Source organism: Colobus angolensis, unplaced genomic scaffold, assembly GCF_000951035.1.
Source record: "Colobus angolensis palliatus isolate OR3802 unplaced genomic scaffold, Cang.pa_1.0 Scaffold74, whole genome shotgun sequence".
In the NCBI taxonomy this organism is placed as follows: domain Eukaryota; kingdom Metazoa; phylum Chordata; class Mammalia; order Primates; family Cercopithecidae; genus Colobus; species Colobus angolensis.
In genome coordinates, this window is record NW_012121154.1 from 2,663,051 (window position 1) to 2,686,690 (window position 23,640).

Genomic DNA, 23,640 nt, shown 5'->3' on the forward strand with positions numbered 1-23,640 from the left:
TCCTTTATTGGAAACTAGCACCTCTCTTTAAAACTAAAATAGGTGCTTTCATGTAGCATAAGTAATTTTCTTCTTTACAGGTGTTGAACAAAGTAGCCTGGGGAGCATGCAGTCTGGGTTGGGAATTAAATCCAGGTTGCTTGCTTAATAGTGTAAAACATGGCCACGTAGCCATGAGGCTGACATGCAAAGAATGTCTTTTATCTTGAAAACTATACAAGAAAATGACCGCCGATGAACAACTGCAGTCAATTCTTACAAATGAAAAATAGATTGTGAATATTTATAAACATAAAGGTAAATATACAAAATAATACATGTGTATTATTGTATAGAAAGTATAAAGAATTATGTGAATTTGTGTTTTTCTTTAAGAGCAGACAGTTACATAACATAAGATGAAACAATTAGTTTACCTTTGTTGATTCTTATACAGGAATAAAACAACAATTAGCAGTCTTGTATTTTCAACTCAATTTTATCTTTCTTCATGGAAAAATTTTCTTTAAAATCAGTTATGATAGAACCAGTGCTACTCCCTATGTGATTCTTATGAACCATTTTTCCAAACAAGAAAAATGAAAGCTTTTAAGAAAAGATTAAGTAAAATTTACATTTATTTTAGCAAAATTCATATTTCTGTACTTTATACCTCACAATAGGAGAACTGGAAGCTAATGCATAATTATCTAATAAATAAAATTTGTACATAAGTTTTATAACTTCTCTAAATTAATTTGTTTCAATAATACCTGTTTTCACATATCATATGCCATAGCTTAGTTTTTCTTACCTAACTAATTTGGTCCAAGAAAGTCAGTAATGAGAAAACACATTTGCTTTATTATTCTCATTTGGGAACTACTAAATCAAACACAAATTAGCTTTTTTTCTTTTAATACAAAAAGAATTTACACAATAGCTATTTTTTACCTATGGATGGTTAAATGTGTTTCAGAGAAGTAAACTTCCTATGAATCAGAAGTAAATATTAAGTTAAATGTAATAATGTAAAAGTTTTTTTCCCCCTTATGTCTTGATCTAAAAACATGTGGGCAGTTGTAAAATGCCAAGGAAGTGACACAAAAAGGGCTAATGTGAAAGATGCAATTGGGATTTGTATGTGTAATGTGACAGTATGACAGATTTTAGAGGAACACAGAAGCAAAATAGAACACTAGATTATTATATAACTATATTTTTTATTTAAAAAAAATGATTCTTAATAGTTGTATGTATTTGTGGGGTACATGTGGTATTTTGATACAAGCATCCAATGTGTAATAATCAAATTGGGGTAATTAAAATATCCATCACCTCAAAGATGTATCATTTATTTTTGTTGGGAACATTCCAATTCTTCTAGATATTTTGAAATGTACAATAAATTATTTTTAGTGATAGTGCCCTATTGTGCTATGAAACAATAGAACCTATCCTTCTATCTAACTGTATTTTTATAAGCCAATCTATCTTCAACTCTCTACCCCATTACCCTTCCCAGCCTCACCAACATTCTAGTCACTATCTCCATAAGGTCAATTGTTTTAGCCCACAGGCATGAATGAGAACATACGATATCTCTTTCTACACCTTGCCTACTTCACTTAACATAATGCCCTCTACTTCAACCTATGTTGCTGAAAGTAATAGAATATTATTCTTTTTGTGACTGGAAAACATTCTATCATGTATATATACCACATTATATTTATTCATCCATTAATAGTAATGTTCTTTTTGTGGCTGGATAATATTCCACCATGTACATACACCACATTATCTTTATGCATCCATTGATGGACACTTAGGTTGATTCCATATCTTGGTTATAAATGGTGCTGCAATAAACATGGAAGTGAAGATACCTCTTTGATATACTGATTTCCTTTCTTTGGGATACTTACCCAGCTGGGGGATTGATGAATTATATGGCAGTTCTAACTATAGATTTTTGAGGAATGTCCATATTATTATACACAACGGCAGTACTAATTTATATTCTCACCAACAGTGTACAAGTGTTCCCCACTTTCTCCACACTGTTGCCAGCAATTGTTATTTTTGTACTTTTGTTAATAACATTCTAACTAGGATGAGATGATATTTGATTTGCATTTTCCTGATAATTAGGTATGAATGATGTTGAGCATTTTTCCATATACTCAGTCATGGTGTCTATTTTAAGAAATGTTTATCCAGGGCTTTTTTATTTTTAAATTAGTTTTTGTTTGTTTGTTTTGTTTGTTTGTTTGTTTGTTTGCTACACAGTGGTTTGACTTCCTTATATATTCTGGCAATTAACTCTTTGTGGGGTGAATAGTTTACAAATATTTTCTCCCAAGAGGTTGTCTCTTCACTTTTTTGATTGTTTCCTTTGCTGTGCAGAAGCTTTTAGTTTGATGTAATCCTACTTGCCAATTTTTGCTTTGATTGTGTGTGATTGTGAGGTCAGACAATCTTTGCCCAGAACAACGTCCTGAAGCATTTCCCTATTTTCTTCTAATAGTTTCATAGTTTTGGGTCTTAGGTTTGTCTTTAATCCAGAGTTTATTTTTTATATGATGACAGATAAAGGGGTCTAGCTAGTTTCATTTGTCTGCATATGGATATCCAGTTTTATTAGCACTGTTTATTAAAGACACTTTCCATCATCTGACATATGCTCTTGGTGCATTTCTGAAAAATCATTTGGCTTTAAATGTGTGGATTTATTTCTTGATCCCTCATTCTGTTCCATTGGTCTACATATCTGCTTTCATGCTAGTACCATGCTGTTTTCATTACTATAGCTTTGCAGTATATTCTGAAGTCAGGTGAAGTGAGGCCCCCAGCTTTATTATCTTTGCCAAGAATTGCTATGGCTATGTCAGGATCTTCTGTGGTTCCATGCAAATTTTAATGTTTTGGTTTTTTTTGTTGTTTTTTTTTTCTGTTTCTGTGAACAAAATCATTGGTATTTTGGTAGAGATTTCATTGAATCTGTAGACTGCATTCGGTATTATAAACATTTTTTTTTTCACTGTTCAAGGTTTATTGGGGGATTTAGTTGGTATAACACTTGGATAGTTGGTTGTATTGTTTATATGTAGATCTTTTTATGTTATATGGTAATGTACACTACTGATATATATAGCTCACAAAATAAGCTCCTTTGGAACAATTACGCACAAGACATACGATACTGGATTTATACACTGGATCCCAGGATGTGACTGACTGAGAAAAAATGTTGGACTAGGCATGTTCAGTGAAGGAGCCAGGAAATTATATAACACACAGTAAACATCCACCTGGCTCAAGGGGCAAATGCAGCATGTACAGAATTGGCAGTGGTGCGTCAGAACTATTTCACACTAACCAGTTTAGGACTACACAAGATTAATACCATCTAGCATCAGGATATAGCTGTGGATTTCACAAACCATTCCTATTTCTAACTTCAGGAGTTAATGCTTTTCCCAGTCCACCTTAAAATATTACTGCTTTAATCACAGATCAGATAAAAAGGACAACATGCACAACCTCCAACTAGAATCCTGTTGTAGCCTAGACAGTGAAATGCTATGACATCAGAAGACTTTAAAATTGCAGCTCTTTTTGGATTCTCCAAAGTGTATCTGCACTCTTCTTCAAACGGGCCTCTTCCTCAGGAGTCAGAGTCACCTTCACAAGGTCTGAGATTCCATTCTGTCCCAAAATGCAAGGAACACTAAGGAAGACATCATCCTTTATTCCATAGAGACCCTTAATCATAGTGGAAACTGGGTGCACTCGCCTAAGATTCTTCATTATACTCTCTGCCAAATCTGCTACAGAGAGTCCAATGGCCCAGGATGTGTAGCCTTTGAGTTTGATGACCTCATAAGCACTCTCAACCACCTGCTTGTGAACCTCTTTCCACTGTTCCTTATCTTTATCAGTCCCTAAATCTGGGTGCAGAGTCTTCAGGGAGACACCAGCAACATTCATTCCACTCCATACAGGCACACTGGAATCTCCATGTTCCCCAAGGACCCACCCATGACAGCTTAATGGGTGAACTCCCAGTCTTTCCCCCATCAGGTAACGGAATCTGGCTGAATCCAGATTGCAACCACTTCCAATAACACGGTTTTTGGGAAAACCACTTATCTTCCAAGCCACGTAGGTCAAGATATCCACTGGATTTGAAACAATAAGCAACTTGCAGTTTGGGCTATATTTTACATTAGGAACGATGAATTTAAAGATGTTCACGTTACGCTGGACCAAATTAAGACGGCTTTCTCCCTCTTGTTGACGTGCCCCAGCCATGATAATGACCAGCTTGGAGTCTGCAGTTACACTATAGTCTTTCCCAGAGACAATCTTTGGTGTTCTAAGGAAAAGGCTGCCATGTTGGAGATCCATCATCTCTCCCTTCAATTTGTCTTTGATGACATCAACAAGAGCAAGTTCATCTGCCAAGTCCTTCATTAAGACACTGATGGCACAGGCCATGCCAACAGCACCAACCCCAACAACTGTAATCTTATTCTGGGGAGTCTGTTCTTCCTTTAGAAGATTATGAATCAGCTGATCCTTGAGAGTTGCCATATTGGACTTGGAACCAAAAGGAATCGGGAATGCACGTCAGGCGGTCGTCCGGGACACGCGGCAATGAGATCCGGAATAGGCGACAGCGGCTGCAGCACCTATAAACATTTTAACACAATTCTTTCAATCCATGAGAATGGAATATTTTTCCATTGTTTGTGTCATCTTCAATTTCTTTCATTAGTGTTTTATCACTTTCATTGTAGAGATCTCTCACTTTTTCGGTTTAATTTATTTCTAGGTATTTTTTGTAGCTATTTTAAATGGAATTGTTTTCTTGATTTCTTTTTCAAATTGTTCACTATTGGCATATAGAAATGCTGCTGGTTTTTGTATTTTGATTTTATATCCCGCAATCTTATTGAATTTGTCAGTTGTAACAGTCTTTTTGAAGAATCCTTAGGTTTCTGTAAGTATAAGATAATGTCATCTGCAAGGACAATTTGACTTCTTCCTTTCTAATTTGGATGCTCTTTATTTCTTTCTCTTGTCCAATTGCTCCTGCTAGGACTTCTAGTACAATATTTAATAATAGTGGTGAAAATAGGAAACCTTTTATTGTTCCAGTTTTTACAGGAAAAGCTTTCAGTTCTTCCCAATGCAGTGTGATGATAGCCATGGGTTTTTCATATATGACCTATATTGATTTGATGTATTTCTTCTATACTCAGTTTGATGAGAGCTTTGTTCATGAAACGATGTTGAATGTTATTGAACGCTTCTGTGGTGTATATTAAAATGATCACATGGTTTCAAAGAATATGCCTTCATCTAGGTTTGGAAAGATCTCAGTTATCATTTATTTGAATAAACTTTCTACCCCTATTTCTACCTCTACTTCTTCTTTAAGGCCAATAAGTCTTAGATTTGCCCCTTTGAGGCTATTTTCTAGATCTTGTAAACATTTTTCACTCTTTCATCTTTTTTCTCCTCTATGTAATTTTCAAGTAACCTGACGTTGAACTTACTAATTCTTTCCTCTGTTTGATCAGTTCTGCTGTTGAAACACTCTAATGCATTTTTCAGTTTGTTAATTGTTATTTTGTGGCTCCAAAATTTGTTTGATTTTTAAAATTATTCCAATATCTTTGTTAAATTTATCTGATAAATTTATGAATTCCTTCCATCTGTTTTCTTGACATTCATTGAGCTTCCTCAAAACAGCTATTTTAAATTCTCTGGGTAAGGGATCACATGTCTCTGTCCTTCAGGTTTAGTCACTGGTGTCTTGTTTTTTCCATTTGGCATGATCATATCTTCCTGGATATCCTTGATGCTAATGGACACTCATTAATGTCTCGGCATTGAAGAGTGTTTATTCTAGTCTTCACATTTGGTCTTGTTTGTAACTGTTCCTCTTCAGAGGCCTTCCAAGAATTCAAAGGGGACTGAGTTTTGAGTTCTGGAAGTCTGTGGTCATTGCAGCCATTTTCACACTACGTGGCACACAAAGCCCAATATGCTGCAACTCTTGCAGACTCCTAGATACCCAGCCCTGTTGGGCATAATGACAATGAGGGAGATTTCCCTAGGTTCCCACGGAAAAGTCCCTTGCTCTCTTCCTTCTCTTTATTTTAGTAAAAAGAGCCTCTCTCTATGCTAAGTTGCCTGGAGTTGGGGAACGGGTGATGTTAGCAATTCCATGACTGCCGCAGCTGGCATTACACCAGCTTACACCTGAAGCCCATAGTCTCCCAGACCAGCACATTACTGTAGCTTGCCAAAGACCCGTGGCTGCTATTGTGTGACTGCCACCAAGGTCTATTCAAGGCCAGAGGCCATTTTAACCAGCACCTGGTGGTGAATCCTGCTAGACTTTGTCCATCCTACCAAGGAAGTAGATTTCTTTCTGGCTCACAGTGGGTCTAGAGGCAATGACCTAGTAACAATGACCTGGAATTGAGGGCTTTGGGATTCTGCCTGGTGCTTTATTTTAAAGTGGCTGGGCTGATACTCAGTTGGAAGACACAGTCCTCTGTATTCTTCACTCTTTCATCCAAATTGAAGGAGTCGCTCTCTACAGTGCACTGTCTGGCATTGGGGGAGCGGTGCCATAGGCTTTCCCGTGGCCACTGCAGCTGGCGTCATTCTGGGTTGTACCCTGAGCCCACAGCCTCTGAGAGCAGTGTGGTACCAGGGCTCATTCAAGGACTGCAGTCAGGATGGTCTAGTTATCACCGAAATTTATTCAAGGCTCGAGATCACTTTAGTCAGCCAGTGGTAAAGAAGGTTGGGACTCACATTCCTTCTGCCAGGACAGTGGATTCCCCTCAGGTCCAAGGCTATTCTAAATGCTCTCTCTGTGGGCACTGGCAGATTTTTTTCTTGTGTTGTGTTGCATAGTGACAGGGTGGCACTGTGTTTCAATGCATAGTCCCACACTCACTTTGCTCTCCCTCCCCAAGCACACAGATTATCTTTTCAGGCTGCGCTCCCTGAGGTTGGAGGAGGTGTGGTATAGGCAGTCCAAGACTGTTCTTCCAATCCTATTCAATGCGTATTTTCTTGTCATTATGCTAAGACTAGGTACTGTGTTCTCTCGAATAATGTTGTATTTCTTACAAAGGTGCTTTCTTGTTGCTTGCATTGTTGTTCAGTTTGATGTTTCTGCAAGGGGGGTACAATTGCTGGAGGGTTCTACGAGGCCATCTTGCTCCATAGCCTCAGTCTAACTGTGATTTTAATTTTAATTTAATTATTTTACTTTATTCTTTTAAGAAACAGAGTTTCACTTTGTTGCCTGGGCTGGAGTTCAGTGACACAATCATACCTCGTTGCAGCCTTAAAATCCTGGGCTCTAGTGATCCTACTTCCTCAGCCTCCTGAGTAGCTAGAACTACAGGCACATGGCACCAGGTTTCGCTAATTAAAACAAAAAAAAAATTCTGTAGAGACAGAGTCTTGCTATGTTGCAAAAAATAAAAAATAAAATTGTAGAGACAGAGTCTTGCTATGCTGCCCAGAGTAGTGTCAACCTCCTGGCCTCAAGTGGTCCTTCTGCCTCAGCTTCCCAAATACTAGGATTACTAGACCTTAAGTGTGATGTTTTAATGGCTTCAGTCAGGAACTGAGAAAGGAGGGTGATGTGTTTGAAGTGTGTGATACCTCTGAATCAGGGAAAACACTTTTCTAAGACACAAATTGTCATGAATGTCACGTACTATGATAATATTAATCAGGACAAAAACTAAGAAAAAGGCACCAGACATTTATGTCAAATTAAATGATATAAGGCTCCTCATATACATACAATTGTATACAATTTCTACAATAAATGGTAACTACTATTAGTTTCAATAATGAGAGGTGGAAGGAAAATTCGTTTTGGTGTCTTAAAAGACCTGTTGACTAGGAAAATGAGGAAGCAGTTAGAATATTCACATTTGAAAGTTGAGGAAATTGCTTTGAAAAAGGAATGTCAATCAATGTGTTTTGGTTGTTCGGTTAATTTGCTTATCTTCACTCTTCAAAATCAGACTTCTCTGGTCATTAGAAAAAGCAAACCAAATAAGAAATAAATCATCCAGCACAATGCATGGCATAAGGTGCAAAGGGGAAGTAATATTTTTGTTTATTATGTGTCATGCCCATTTTTACACACTTTGCATGATTTATCTTATTTAATTATCATAAAACGCCACGGCCTATGTGTCACCCTCCCAGAAATGGCATATCATTCTATTATGTCAAAACATAAGGAAACTAAGGTCCCTGTAGGTAGACTAAACTTTCCAAACCCATTTACCTAGAATATTTTGTCTGACTCCTCTTCATGGTGCCACATTAAGTGTTCAAAGTTACCTGTCCCTATGTATCTATAAAAAGGGAAGAAATTCATGGAGATTACATTGGCAAAGTTCACAATGTATTTTCACAGAAATGCTAGGAATTGTAAAAACTCCCACGATACAAGTTTACCTATGGTAACAAACCTGCACTTGTACTCCTTAGCTTAAAATAAAAGTTAAAAAAAATTATACTATGCACACACTCTATGTGTATATATGTTATATGGAATATATGTATTGTATACATGTTATACATAATACATATTATGTATACGTTATATATGTAAAATATATATTCTATATTATATATATAATGCTTATTACATATATATTTTGGTTTTTGTTTTTTGCAATGCATAGATTTGAGAAACATTAAATGTTCACAATTATCCACCAAAAGATAAATTTTAAGTAAAATAAATTTTTACTAAATGTTTTTTGAGCAGTTGACTGATACTTTTCTCATACTTTTCTCTAGAGATCACAATTTTAATCAGAACCAGACAATTAAAGTCATAGACATGATAAAGTAGATTATCATTCAATATCATAAGCATACACAATAGCCTTAGGTTTTTAAAATTTTTTTTAAATTTTAGATTTTCAACCTTATGATTTTATATGCCTTTCACAACTTTCATTATAAACATGGAAACGTAAATCAAGATTTTTGACATCTCAAACCATAACTATATTTTTGTACTTTCTTTGCCATAAATTGTCATGTTGCCATTTATGTTCTAATAGGTACAGAACAAAAATAAACACATACCTTTGTTAGCTTATGTTGGATATTGATACAAAGACATAATCAAAATTATGTGTAATGATATCTATTGTTTATTATCTACTAATTTTTTGGCTAATAATTTATCCATATTTTATATAAACCTAAGGAAGTAAATACTGCCTTGATAAGGAAACTGAGGATAAGAGTATGAATCCTAGGTGATTCTTTGAGATAAGAAAGTAAAACAAAGATTATACAGTTAGAAAAATTACATTATTTTTCTTATCTACTTATATGTTAAAGCTTCAAGAAGAAATCGTTTTCCAACTACAGATATTACAATCTTTGGAGGTTTGTTCAGTGGGCCAGTCGGAAGTCAATTTCTTCAAGTATTTTTTTTGTCCTAAAAGCAAATATTTTATTTCACCTTAGTTCTTGAAAGATAGTAGTTCTTATTATAAAATTATAAATTTATAAGGTATTTTCTTTCAGCATATTGAACTTCTTATTACAGTGCCTTCTGTTTTCCATTGTTGCTGCTGAGATACCAGCCTATTGTAATTTCATTACCAAAGATCTGTCTTTTCTTGCCACTTCTAAAACATTCTCTTTGTCACTGAGGTTTTCTTGTCTTTTTACATTACTATATTACTATAGTTACCATTATAGTACTATTACTATATTGCATATTATAGTATTATGTCTTGTTCAGAATTTATTTGTATTGACCCTGTTGCTGATTTCTTCATCTTTTTCCAGAATAAAAATTGAATATTTTATATTTATTCTGTACATTATATTCACAATTTCATAATTCATAATTATATCTCAAAATTCATAAGTATATTTAATTTTTAATTATTGCCTTTCACCTATTCCTGCTAGTCTTTCTTTTTAAAATTTTAATTACACTTAATTCAGCCTTCCTTAATTCATCTTCTGTGTCTCATAACCAGTATTTGATATTTTTAAATATTTGTGAATTATCTCATGAACATTTTCTTTAGTTTGTCTTCCAGTTATTGATTCTGCTTTTATACACTTAATTGTTTCCTTTGGGTACAAATTCCATTCCTAAAACTCCCACTAGATTTCTTTCTAAATCTGTACATACATTTTTTACCTTTCTTGATCCTTGTTTTAGTCTGTTCTCATGCTGCTATGAATAAATACTCAAGGCTGGGTAATATATAAAGAAAAGAAGTTTAATTGACTCACAGTTCTGCATGGCTGGGAAGGCCTCAGGAATCTTACAATCATGGCAGAAGGTGAAAGGGAAGAAAGGCACCTTCTTCAAAGGGCAGCAGGAAGAAGTGCCAAGCAAACAGGGAAAAAGACTCTCCATAAAACCATGAGATCTCATGAGAACTCACACACTATCTTGAGAAGAGCATGAGGAAAACCACCCCCATGATTCAATTATCTCCACCTGGTCCCACCCTTGACACATGGGAATTATTTCAATTCAAGGTGAGACTTAGGTGGGGACACAGAACCAAACCATATCAATTCTCATCAAATGTTTAAACTATTTAAACTTTTCTGAAATATATACAACATGTTTATTTAAATCATTTTCTAAGATACTTAATATATGATGTCTCTGAAAGTATACTTCTGCTAGTTTTCACTCATGGTACATTTTTTTCCTATGGGTTTCTTGATTTTTATCTATGCATATGAATTCTGAATTGCAGTTAACATTTTTTAGTGTTGATTTTGCATTTAGTCAGTTGGTTAGTTTGGTTAGTTGCCTGGGGTCTCCCACCAAATGAGTTCTATAAAGCTAAGGATCAAGTCTACGTGAAAACTATGTTATGGTAATACATTCTCAAAGGATAATTTTTTCCTCCTCATACAATACTAGCGGCATAAGAAATTTTATTTACCATCCTTTCTGCTGTGGGTTTGTTTTAGGTGTAATCTTTTGGGAACTCAACTTTATAGACCAATCTCCTATCTTCTCCCTTAGTTTGAGCATGCCCAGTGCTTTATCTTATGTCTTCTATACTCAGAGTAGCCATCAAAATGAACACTTAAGATCCCCTGGACTTGGTGTCTTAACAAAGGGTGAAAGTTAACTTTTGAGTACACCTCATTCCTAGATTGCACTTTCACTGTTTTTAACCTCTGTGAATGCGTTAATTTATTTCCACTTCAGAAAGGCATTTAAAAACATATTTACTACATTTTATGTAGCTCTTTTATTAGTATTTCATCAGAAGATCCATTGCAGTTTTTTCTACTAATTGCTGACAATGAAAATTCTATTTGTATCATTTTCAAAACTTCAGTAACACGTGCTTTCTTATGTTCTTGTATGTGAATATTGCTTTTCATATATTAAATCTGTAGGTTTTTGTTTTAAAACATTTATTTGTTGTTCCAATCAGCCATCAGCTATGACTCTCACACTGATACTGGGCCCTTTGCTAGAACTGATGCAAAAGGCAACTTAATGTTTAGATATAACATATGAAATTAGCCTCCATCTTCTATAGACAGCTGGGATTCTAGAAATTACACTTTACAAATCACGTCCCAGTTTACCTGAGCTATTCTTTAAAGACTAGCAAACAATGCACAGAATGCTATGACTCATTGATTCTATATAAAAATCTCTCCCAACATGACAGTCTACAAGTTCTTTTTTTTTTTTTTTTTTTTTTTTTGAGACGGTGTCTCGCTCTGTCGCCCGGGCTGGAGTGCAGTGGCGCGATCTCGGCTCACTGCAAGCTCCGCCCTCCCGGGTTCCCGCCATTCTCCTGCCTCAGCCTCCCGAGTAGCTGCGACTACAGGCGCCCGCCATCTCGCCCGGCTTATTTTTTGTATTTTTTAGTAGAGACGGGGTTTCACCGTGTTAGCCAGGATGGTCTCGATCTCCTGACCTTGTGATCCACCTGTCTCGGCCTCCCAAAGTGCTGGGATTACAGGCTTGAGCGAGGTAAAGTTTATTAATTAATGGTCTATCAACACATAGAAGTTAAAAATACTGTAAACTGCAAGTAACAAATTTTCACTATAATGTTATTTATTGTTTATCTTAAAAGGCAGCAAAAGGATGATTGTTTTATGGATAATCCAGCAATTAAAGAAAACTACAAGCATAACTATTTTATTTCTAATTCTTAATCTGCTATTTTTCCTAATCCTTCTTGTATATTGTGATAAATAGTTTCCATAGCTGTAGAAATCACATCTTTAAGACAAACCAAAGATAAAAAGTGATACCAGTCACCTTTGTGCTTATTTCTTCTCAGCAAATTATATTTGAACAAGTCCTCAGCAAAATTCTTCTTTAATTACTTTGGCCAGAATTGGGCAACATGACAATTTCTAGCTTCAAGAGAGACTACAAAGTGAGCTCTTTTGTGAATTGTCTTGAGGCAAGAAAGTTAGGAATGAATTGTGGAAAACAAACTAATGGTGCCTATAGTAGTTCCACCACTGGCTCTTCAACAACCTTACTCATTTTTCATGGAAGATACACACCTCTTGACCAAGGGGGACCCCGCCAAGGGCTCATCCATTTATCATGTATGGCACCCTTTCTAAGATTATCTAAATAACATCTACTACTCTCAGATAAAACAGGTATGACAACTCATATTTTAGAGATTTATGGTTAAAACAGAAGACATTTGCCTTGAATAGCACAACTAATACAATTATGGAGAAGAAACACCATAACTTAATTCATAATTTGAAAAGTGAATGATTGATCATAGATGCATGGGTTCATTTCTGTGCTCTCTATTCTGTTCTATTGCCCAATGTGTCTACTTTAATACTAGTACCATGCTATTATAATTACTGTTGCTTTGCACTATAGTTTGAAATCAGGTAGTATGATGCCTCCAGCTTTGTTGTTTTTGTTCATGATTGCTTTGGCTATCCCAGATTTTGGGGATTCCACACATTTATAGTCACTTTATTTTCAACAAAGGTCCCAAGAATAAACAATGGGAGAAACTCTCCAATAAACAGTATTGGGGAAACTGGATATCCTTATGCAAAGCAATGAAATTGGACCCTTATCCCACACCACATACACAAATCTACTCAAAATTGATTAAATATTTAAACATAAAACATGAAACTTTAAGATGTCTAGAAGAAAACATAGGGTCAAAAACTATACAATAATGTTCTGAGCAATGAGTTTTTAGAGTTGACCCTCAAAGCATAGGCAACAAAAGCAAAAATAGGCAAATGGGATTATATCCAAATAAAATGACTCTGCATAGCAAAGGAAACAACTAACAATGTGAAGAGAAAACCTAAGGATTGCTAGAAAATATTTGCAAGTCATACAATTCGTATCCAAAATATATAAGGAACTCTAACATCTCTATAGGCTGAAAACAAATAATCTGATTAAGAAATTAATGAAGGCCCTACATGGACATTTCTCCAAAGAAAGCATGCAAATGGCTAACAGATTCAAGAAAAGATGTTTGGCATACCTAATCATTAGGAAGAGCAAATTAAAACCACAAAGATTTAACACCTCACATCTGTTAAAATGGTTATTATTAAAAAGATGAATGTTAACAAATGTCAGAAGGGATGTGGGAAAAAGGAAACCCTTGTACGCTGTTGATGAGAAAGTAAATTAGGACAAGCATTATGGAAAACTGTATGGAGCTTGCCCAAAAACACTAAAAACTTAGTTACCAGCAATGTCACTTCTGGGTTTTCACCCACAAGATGTAAAATCAGTATGTCTAAGAGACATTTGCACATCCATGTTTACTGCAGTGCTATTCACAATAGCCAAGCAAGGATCAATCCAGATGCCCATCACTAAGTGAACAGATAAAGAAATTGTGGCATGTATTCCCAATAGAATACTATTCAGTCTAAAAGAAAGGAAGATACTCTATCATTTGTGAGAACATGAATTGCAGAACATTATACTAAGTGAAATAAACCAAACAGAAGGACAAATATCACAAGTTTCTCACTTATAGTGGAATCTAAAATAATTGAATTCATAAAAGGAGAGATTGGTGGGGTGTATGTAAATAATAGGGAGATGATATTCAAAGGTGTAAAACACCAATTAGACAGAATAAATTTGCTTATGTGTTTGTTTTAGATCTATTACACAGCATGATGAATACATCTAATAATTTAATATTGTACATTTCAATATCACTAAAAGAATAAATTTCAAATGTTCTCATCACAAAAACATCAAATATTTGAGGTGATGGAAAGATTAGCTTGATTTAATCATTCCACATTGTACTCAAAAATTATAACATTACTTTATACTCCATAAATATATAAAACTAAAATTTTTCAATAGATTAATTTTTTGAGACACGGTCTCACTCTGCTTCTCAGGCTGGAGTACAGTGACACAATCATGGCTACCTCCCAGGCTCAGGTGATCCGCCCACCTCAGCTTCCCAAGTAGCTGGGACTACAGGCATACACCATCACGCCCAGCTAATTTTTGTACTTTTTTAGAGAATGGGGTTTTACCATGTTGCTCAAGCTGGTCTTGAACTCCTGGGCTCAAGCAATCTTCCCACCTCGACCTCCCAAAGTGCTAAGATCACAGGTGTGAGTCACCATGCCTGGTCTGTCAATGGGTAATTTTTAAAACGTTTTTCAAGAGAATCATTGCAAACACACAATAAATGCTATTGAGAGCACATATCTTACCCTGCTGGATAATAACAGCAGAAAATCCTGTCCTGGAAATGAAGTACATTTCCAGAGTAGGCAATCTGTCTGTTCCTGCTGTTCCAAAATATTTACTTCTATCACTGAGGGAGGTATTTTTCTATCTGTTTTCCTTCCCATCTACATCTAAACTGGTTACTGGGGAAGAGCCTTCTTCCATAGGATCCACCGTCTTAGCATCCCTCTTCACATTGATGAAAGCATGGAGGCTTGGGGATTTCCACATATGTTTCCTAGCCAGATTTAGTATTTTGTTGCTAATGTATTTCCCTCAGATTTTAGTAGGTTCTTGTCTATTTGCCTTTAATCAACCTTGTACTCCTGTATCTATAGTCAACATCAATTGCTGACAATATTTAAGCTAGGATAGGTGGGCAAGGCTTATAATTGAGTCTTTGCTAGAAGTTTGTCCTATGAGAGGTGCTGAGGAGTTCATGTCACTTGAATCCTCCTAATCAGGCTGATGTTTCCATGCCAACATTTATACAAGCTTCAACTTCACAAACAAAAGTTGACTTTTCTAACCCTGCCAAGCTGTAAATTTTGAAGGTGGACCCTTGGTAACCCTGGATTGCAAGCTACAGGCAGAGACTGCCTGTGTTAACAAAACCATATGTACTTTTCTCTTTGTTTTCAAACTGACCATTTCGGGTCTAACTTTATTATTCTCTTTTAACTATTGCCCCTGAAAGCCTCAAAAAGTAACCAGACAAAGGCCACCATTCTGATTTTTAACTCCTCATTCACCAGCAGTTCAGCCTCTATTTTTAGCACATTATCTATATCCCAAAATAATTCAGGTAACAGTTCAAGAAAATATTTCACCACATCTTAATAAGGGTCTCTGGAAGGCAGGAATAGTTGGTTTCTTGTTCCTTTTTATCCTATTATCAAGCACTACTACATTTAGAGGTACATGTATAAACCCAATTCAGTTGTTCTGTTCACAGTACTTCTTGTCACTTACTGAGGGCTTGAGAATCTTACGTGTGATTTTATAACTCTGTATTAGAATGACAAGTGTGACATTAAAATTACTATATATACTGAGTCAAGTGGCATGGTAGCACTTCAGCGAGAAAACAGAAAACAAAAGAAAATCTAGATAGTGTTCTCACAAATTATATTTATGACCAGAAATGCTATTTTTATTTATCATAGTAAAGGGGTTAATATTCTAAACGGCATTGAAATTGACCCAGAAATGGTTTCCAGCTGCTATAATTATAATAATAGTAATAATAATTCTTGAATATCACAAGCTTTTTCAAAAAAAAACAAAAAAAATCTTGCACTGCCAAATGTGCAGGAGGGTTCCTACCATAATGGCATTGGGATTGGAAAGAAATTTTACAAGTCTCAATAGAACATTCAGGGCCACCAGTGGTTGCCCTTGATTTATGAATATAAAATGTCCCAAAACACAATTGAGTATTTATTGTATATTTATTTAGTTTTTACTTTATGCAGAGGATACTTGTGGCTGTTATTTTGGTAAAAAATAATCATCACAAACTGAGTTTAATATGTCACCATGTGGAAATAAGACTGACAAAAGTGTTAAGAAATTAGATAGCTTTCTTTTAAACTCAGCTTGTATAGACAATGTCCAATTCTATAAAGTTTTGCGTGTCCTTGAATATATTTTAAATGTTTTGCAGGCTATCATTTATCTGTCTCTTTCTCTTTGTCTAATTTTGGTTTTAAAAAAGTTTTAGATGATTACAATTTTATCTGTTATGTGTAAAACGTAAACATCCCTTCATTCTATTTCTGTATAATTTTATAAACTTTTTAAAGGAAATTTTTGTTGGTGTATGGCAGCTGGAATATAAGTGAAATACATTTTCGTTCAAGTACATAATGTCTTTCCCTACCACAATGACTACTTTGAAGCTTCTACTTTAAAGCTTCTAAGTATAATTACTTAATTAAAACAATGAAACCTGTATTATATATAGGAAGGATATCTCCAATCTGTATTTAGCAGATATGTTTAGGATCTTTGTACAGGTTTATTACATTTGACATATTAATGTTACCAAGACTTTAGAAATTTGTGAATTGTTTCCCTACTTGCATGGACTACACTACTCAGAAACCAGGTGTATACTGTTGAGTTATGCAATTACATACTTGAAAATCAAAAAGGGGAAATGAAACCATAAAAGCTGTATAGACAGGAAAGCCAAATGCACTCTCAGGGTGAATCATTACATACTTCAGACTCACAAAAACAGTCTTCCTTCCTGTAAATAGTTGATAGAGAAATCAGAGATCACATCACGTTGACATCGGGAGAAGCATAGAAAGAGTAGATTCACTTTAGCAATTTTTCATGAGTGGGATGACTCCAATACATCTAGAAGATCAAAGCTTAAATACACTTTGACTCCATTTTTATCTAAACAGGAAAATTCCCATCATGTTTTTCTTCATTTGATTTTGTGTCTGACAGAAAAAGCTTTCCTTGCAAAGAACTCTCCTACAAGTATTTCAAATTTTTACAACCCGAGGCATAGAAATACAGCCCTTTTACTTATTTTTCCCCTCATAATGTCTCTTTTTTGTAATTTGCATATTGTAATTTGTTCCTTTGTAATTCTCAAGGACAGCTTTTGATTTTGATACTCTAGATTGCTACATACGATCATTACAGTGAGCAAGTATTCCAATTAAATGTCACACTTTTGTGTATAATCATTTAGAATCATACAAATGAAACTTTGCTTCTACACAGCTCTTGAGAACAGTTAAGGAAATCAGGAATTTTTCCTAGAATCATACAACATTTTAGGGGAAATGCTTCTGGGCCTGTTTTAAGAAACTGAAGGTTCCTTAAATATCATATCTCATCTAATAACCTACAAACTACTAGAAACATAGTTATGTTTCTGTTATTTATATTTCTGTTCCTAGGGCTAAGTGTAATTTCTGGCACATAGAAAGCATGTAAAAAAAGTATAATCAGTTTTCCTTTGTATTCCACATTATCATATATATTTGGATAAAATATCACCACAAATTCTGGTAATAGCAGCCTTGTTATCTGGAAATATAGAAAGTATATACAAGTCAAGAGAGTGAAAATTGAACAATTTTTTTAAAAAGAATTTATTCAATAATGGTATTAAGTGTAATGAACAGAATATTCATATAATCCCTGGGCTAAAAAATGACAGAACATGTACTTTAAAACAGTATGGATTCAGGAGGAATTAACCTATAATTCTTTGAGTCTTCAAAGAGCATACAGCAATTTCCACCCCTTTTTAAAGAGAAGTATAAAAGGTTATGGTAATGGTTACTTAACTACCCACTTCCCTGAGAATATCTGAATCCAAAAACGGCTTAAGAACCAGGTAAATGTCTCGCAAAATCTTAAGCTTATGTTTCTTATATGAGCTAAGTACTCACCTGTCAACTAAGAAACTTTTCCAGAGGCATTGAAGTTCAAGTGTTTTGAGATTAGGAGAAGTCTGTTTATAGTGTGTGTGTATTTATATAGGTTTGGAGGACAGGTATTTCTCTGCCTTAAGCATCTTTTTTAAAGGCAGTATTTTAACATCGGAATTGAGTTGACTTCTATCTTATATCTGTGTTTAGAATGATTCATCTGAATAGGTTATTTCCATTGTGCACAGGTGGTAAACTTATTTCACATGGTTTTTATATAACAGCCTGGACTAGCAAGCCCCGAAGAGCAACATCTAATGGTATCATTAAAATGATTGTAAACATGCCTGTTGTGGCAGCTGTGAGCTTTCTTTCTGTTGATATAAACTCAAATTATTTGGTGATCAAACAAATGTAGAGTTTTAATATGTCAACCATGTCTACATTCTAACAGTTTCTGTTTTTAAAGAGATCTGTTTCTTTAGAAGTCAGGATGGCTATAAAAGAGCCAGACTACAGATCAGATTCAAAGTCAAAATCCATTTTCTGATTAGAGCAGAGTTATCTGTATCTGTATTCTTTAACCAATGTTTCCAATGAAACGAGATCAAACAGGGAATCATATTGCCAAGTATTAAAATAAGATGTTGAAGGCATGTGTGTCTATTAATTAACCATCGTTACCGTTAGGTTTTTGTCCAAAACAAAATTAAATATTGTGAGCCATTAAATTTAATCTGTCCTTCTTCTAACCTTTTCACCTCTCCTTCACCATCCCTTTTCCCCAAGATGATAGTTTTCTTAGAATCGTGTCACACCATGTGTTTCAATTTTCAGACCATTTCAAATAATTCTAGGAAGCCCAATTAAATTTGAAGTTTTCAAGCAAAAGTGTGGCTTTATTTATTTATTTATTTATTTATTGCAGTAGTAAAAGAAGTAGATTTCTCTGGCAAGGTTCTACTAAAATGTATTCTTAATATAGCAGAAAACTGTGGATTAAATATAAATAGTACTTATGTAAAAGAAGAGAAAATGCAAATGGTGTACATTTCCAAATTAAAGCTAATATCCACCAAATATAGCATAGATATCTGGTAGTTTATACAAATTATCTCGTTTAACCTCTCTGGGCCCCAAATCACACATACACCATAAGTGACTGTATTATTATTATTATTATTGTTTTCTTTTTTTGAGATGGAGTCTTGCTCTGTCCTCCAGGCTGGAGTACAGTGGTATGATCTCGGCTCATTGCAACCTCTGCCTCCAGGGTTCAAGTGTTTCTCTTGTCTCAGCCTCCCTAGTAGCTGGGATTACAGGCAAATGCCACCGTGCCTGGCTAATGTTTGTATTTTTAGTAGAGACGGGGTTTGGCCATGTTGGCCAGGCTGCTCTAGAACTCCTTACCTCAAGTGATCCAACCACCTCGGCCTCCCAAAGTGCTGGGATTACAGGCCCATAACTGACTTTATTAAATAACCTGCACTGTTAAGTATTGGAATATACTGCCTATTTTTTATTTGATAGTGTTATTTACTCTCTTAAAATAGGTAAATACATTAGAGTACTATTTTTACAAAGATTTAGGCAAAATTGTATATGGGAGGGTGTTCTCTCTTGTGGCACAGAATAAAACTGAATATTCCGTTTTTCTCCCCTACATTCTTAGATACCCTTACAATTATTTTAAACCATATGACTATTTTGGAGAATAAAGTGTGGGAGGAAGTATCATGTCTCTCCTTGCTGGCCTAAAATAGTGAAATCTCAGGCACCATTCTGCAGTCTCTCTCCCTCCCTGCTGTGGTTACTAGGAGGCCTGTGTTGTGGATCCAAAACATCGGAACAGCATGGATTATGGATTACAGAGTTGCTACAAGAACAGTGCCCAAAGAAATGCCCAAATATGTAGCAGATTTGGAATGAATCAGAAATAAGCCTTTGTTGCATTGGGCACTGAGATATGGGCATTTTTTGTTTCTAACTAACCCAGCTTACCTTGGTTTTTGTAGAAGTTAGTACCAGAAGAGAGATGTTATTTTAATAAACACAATATATTTGGTATCAGTTGAGTGATCCCACAGTGAGCAAACAGACAGAACTGATATTAGTGGCTTTGGAAAAATGGACACAAATTTCACATAATAAAAAAATCTTAGAAGAATGTGAGCAGCAGCAAATCATGTACTTGACAAATATGTGACTTTGGTTTAAAAGCAGAATGTTCATAATGTTTGCAAGTTGCTATTAACTGTATTTGGCAATATATAATAAGAAAGAAATGAGCTGAGAATAGATTTGGGTAGTTTGCAAGTAGAATTGTAAAAGGTGAGAAGAGTCCAATGCAGAGCTTTACAGTGTTGGAAAAATAATTGTTTTATAGTTCTAAAAAGTGGTAAGAGTGAAAAGGTCTTTACAGATAAGTGTCTAGTAATGTATTTTCAATTGATTACACCGCATCAGAGCAAAAAATAGGTTATGGACATGGTACTCAACAATTTGGTATAACGACTCAGAGCAAAGATCAGATGAAGAGTGTGGCTCTTCTGGGAAATTCAAACAACTTTCTAGTTACCCTGTAATATTGAGAGAATGAATAATGGAATAAAAGAGTAGAGATGGAGAAGATAGAAAGAGCTGGGTATGTTCCAGGTTCATAAAGAAGATTTAAATTAAAGCTTACTGGGTGTTTGAAAGTTGTACTGGCAATGAAACTATGAGTTTGGATCACACATTAACAAAAGATTGTTACAGATTTAAAAGTTTCTGTGAGCAGGAAGTTAACTGGGAAAACTCCTTGGACTCCAAGTAGAGGACATTCCCCAAAACCCACTTCTGATGGGTACAAGTATAATGGCCAAGGAAATGCATCCTTAAAGTTGAAGCTAGGAGGCACAGAGAACCATGGACTCACAACTTCCCAAAAGACAAATCTAGGCTCTATGGAGGAGCACTCCTCACCAGTTCAGCACCCCTCACAATGCCTCCTCACTGGAACCAAAATATGTATGGACTAGTGACTTCTGCATGCCTCTCACTCTTCCCCTCTCCTAATGGTATCTGTTCTGTGTCTGTTCCCCTACTTTGAAAATGTGTGTGTGTGTGTGTGTGTGTGTGTGTGTTTTGTGGATGTTCCCTTCACTTGGCTTTTTAGTTTATATGTATTAATCAAAAGTAGTGATATCTGAACTGATATAGAAGTTCTCACATCTCAGCCAATGTTCTGGGTGATCTTGGAGATTGGACTGGATTAATCCTTTGATTGTCTCTTGTAGATAGTAGTTGAGAGTGTTTCCTTGTAGATGAATTGCAGACTGTTTCATCTGCAATTTTCAACTAAAAATAATATTCACTAAATATTACCTTATTCCTCTACGTTTCCTTGCTCCAAAGGTTAAGAAGGTCCAAGAACTAGTCGTACTCAAGAATGGTGAACATGAGTGTAAATTTCAAGGGAGGGAAGTTTGGCTTATTTTTGTTTCTTCAATATCTCTCTTGTTCTAACTTGTTCCCAAGTCCACAGTCACGTGACTGAAACTGCCTGAATCACTATGTACTGCACACAGGATACTGACCTGGGGATGTCATGAGAATCCACAGTGTATAGTGCACTTTTGGGAATGAGAAATAAATCTTTGTTGTATTAAGTCTCTGACATTTTTCAGATTACTGTATAAAAAACTTTCCTGATTAACATACCCTGTTACCATATTATTGGAAATTATGGTTAGACAATTCTGCTTTCTGTTGTCAGAATGAAAAATTTGACTGATATTTTTAACAGATTTATATGTTTATTTCTGTTCTTACATATGATAATTATTAGAAATCTAACTCTCTCCGACTCTTCAGAAGCCACAATAGTAGAATTAGTTTCTATGTTTAGGATGTTCTAATACATAGACCTAAAATAAAATGTAACACATTTAACAAAATCAAAATAATATGAAAACTGCAGATGATTATTATTTTTAATTTCCCAATGCCATAGAAAAGTGATTCCTGCTCTAATATCTTCACAAAAATAAATGGAACAAGGAAGCAATGAGTTATTTAAAGGACTCGTTAACTTTCATGTGACCCTCTTTGTAATTGAGAGAGTCATGTCCTAGAAGTACCCTCCAACAAATGATTAATGAGGTTTCCAAATATTCTAAATTGACCGACATGAAAGGGAGTGAACTTGTGGTTAGCCAAACCTCTGTGAGGCCCAGGAAAAAGGAGATACCTGTCTCTTAAATAATTCATGATCATGTCCAATATTGAACGCTTACAAACGTATTTTTTAAGTGTAAAGAGCTTAATACGCAAGGTAAGTAAGGGGGTAATTTCTGAAAGTTTTCTCTCCAAATTTCTCATTATGACTGGTTTAGATGTAGGGATCTTTTAATCTTGTTCATTGTAGTAACAACCTTCCACAAATGCATTGAATAATACAGAAGTAATAATTTATTGGATATTTTTCCACTTTCTTGTTCTATGAACTGGTTAAAATATCTTTTACACCATAGAAAGTTGGATGGCAATCTGTTCTATTTGATCACAGTAATAGCTCCTTTGAATAAATTATAATTAGATGCCTTCTTAGGTTCACTAAGGGCTGGAATTATCTGCATCAGTGATTAAATTCTCACTTTCTCTTGTGTAAATTTGCTATAGCTGTAATTTTGAAGTAAAATGTTAAAAGTGAATTTAAGGAAAAGTTAATATTGCAGTGTCCTGTTGCAAGCAAACTGTAATTTTTTTTTCAAGTTTACTGTACTTTGGTAGTTTCTTTGTATTTAAAGATAGCAGTTTTTATACTTTGTTTTCATAATCAATGCCGCCATTATTTAATTTTGTATCAGATAAAGTTAGTTATTAGTTGGAATATTCAATTATACTTATCCAAATTATGTAATATTCTTTAGTACAGAAGTTCTTTGGCTTAGCACACTTCAATCATTCATTATTTTTCAATTTCTTAAATATGTATTACAAAGTAACTTGGTTTTCTCCAGTTTATTATTAAAATTAATAGCTTGCAATGTAGAAGAAGCTTCCTTTGTTGTTTCTTTTTTATTCATATCTTCTTAGGCTAAAACTTTAGATAAAATTTTTTAAAAATGCATAATGACATGTGTTTGAGAGTTACTCCAGTAAGTGATTCCAGTTACCTTTACACATACCTATTATAAAGAAAAAAAATCCAGTTTTCTCTTATGTTTATTGTATTCTAGAATCCATTTTCTAAACACAAGTTAGCTTTTATGATATGGGAAATCCATACACAAATTTTGTTGTGTTTTCTTTTGTTTTTAAGACAGAGTCTCGCTCTGTCGCCCAGGCTGGAGTGCAGTGGTGCGATCTCAGCTCACTGCAAGCCCCGCCTCCCGGGTTCACACCATTCTCCTGCCTCAGCCTCCTGAGTAGCTGGGACTACAGGCGCTCACCACCATGCCTGGCTAA

The 23,640-nt window shown here is 35.0% G+C and overlaps 2 protein-coding genes across 4 annotated transcripts in view; one reads left to right on the forward strand and one right to left on the reverse strand.

Moving 5' to 3' along the window:
* SEMA3A (sema domain, immunoglobulin domain (Ig), short basic domain, secreted, (semaphorin) 3A) overlaps positions 1-23,640 on the forward strand; it is a 521,740-nt gene that overhangs the window by 85,356 nt on the left and 412,744 nt on the right. The window lies entirely within an intron of this gene.
* On the reverse strand, positions 3,011-4,671 carry LOC105501671 (L-lactate dehydrogenase A chain). Of its 3 annotated transcripts, none has more exons than XM_011927685.1 (2): positions 4,329-4,671; positions 3,011-4,163 (listed from the first exon to the last, which is right to left on the reverse strand). In XM_011927685.1, the coding sequence occupies exons 1-2, from the start codon at positions 4,576-4,578 to the stop codon at positions 3,583-3,585; spliced, it is 831 nt and encodes a 276-aa protein (XP_011783075.1). In that variant the 5' UTR covers positions 4,579-4,671; the 3' UTR covers positions 3,011-3,582. The 3 variants fall into 3 exon arrangements, with proteins under 3 accessions (XP_011783075.1, XP_011783074.1, XP_011783076.1); XM_011927686.1 differs by having other exon boundaries at positions 3,023-3,625; positions 3,895-4,671; XM_011927684.1 differs by having other exon boundaries at positions 3,011-4,671.

Bases quoted from the DNA above. Each gene is read 5' to 3' on its own strand.
- LOC105501671 (XM_011927684.1), bottom strand. From the start codon at position 4,578: ATGGCAACTCTCAAGGATCAGCTGATTCATAATCTTCTAAAGGAAGAA.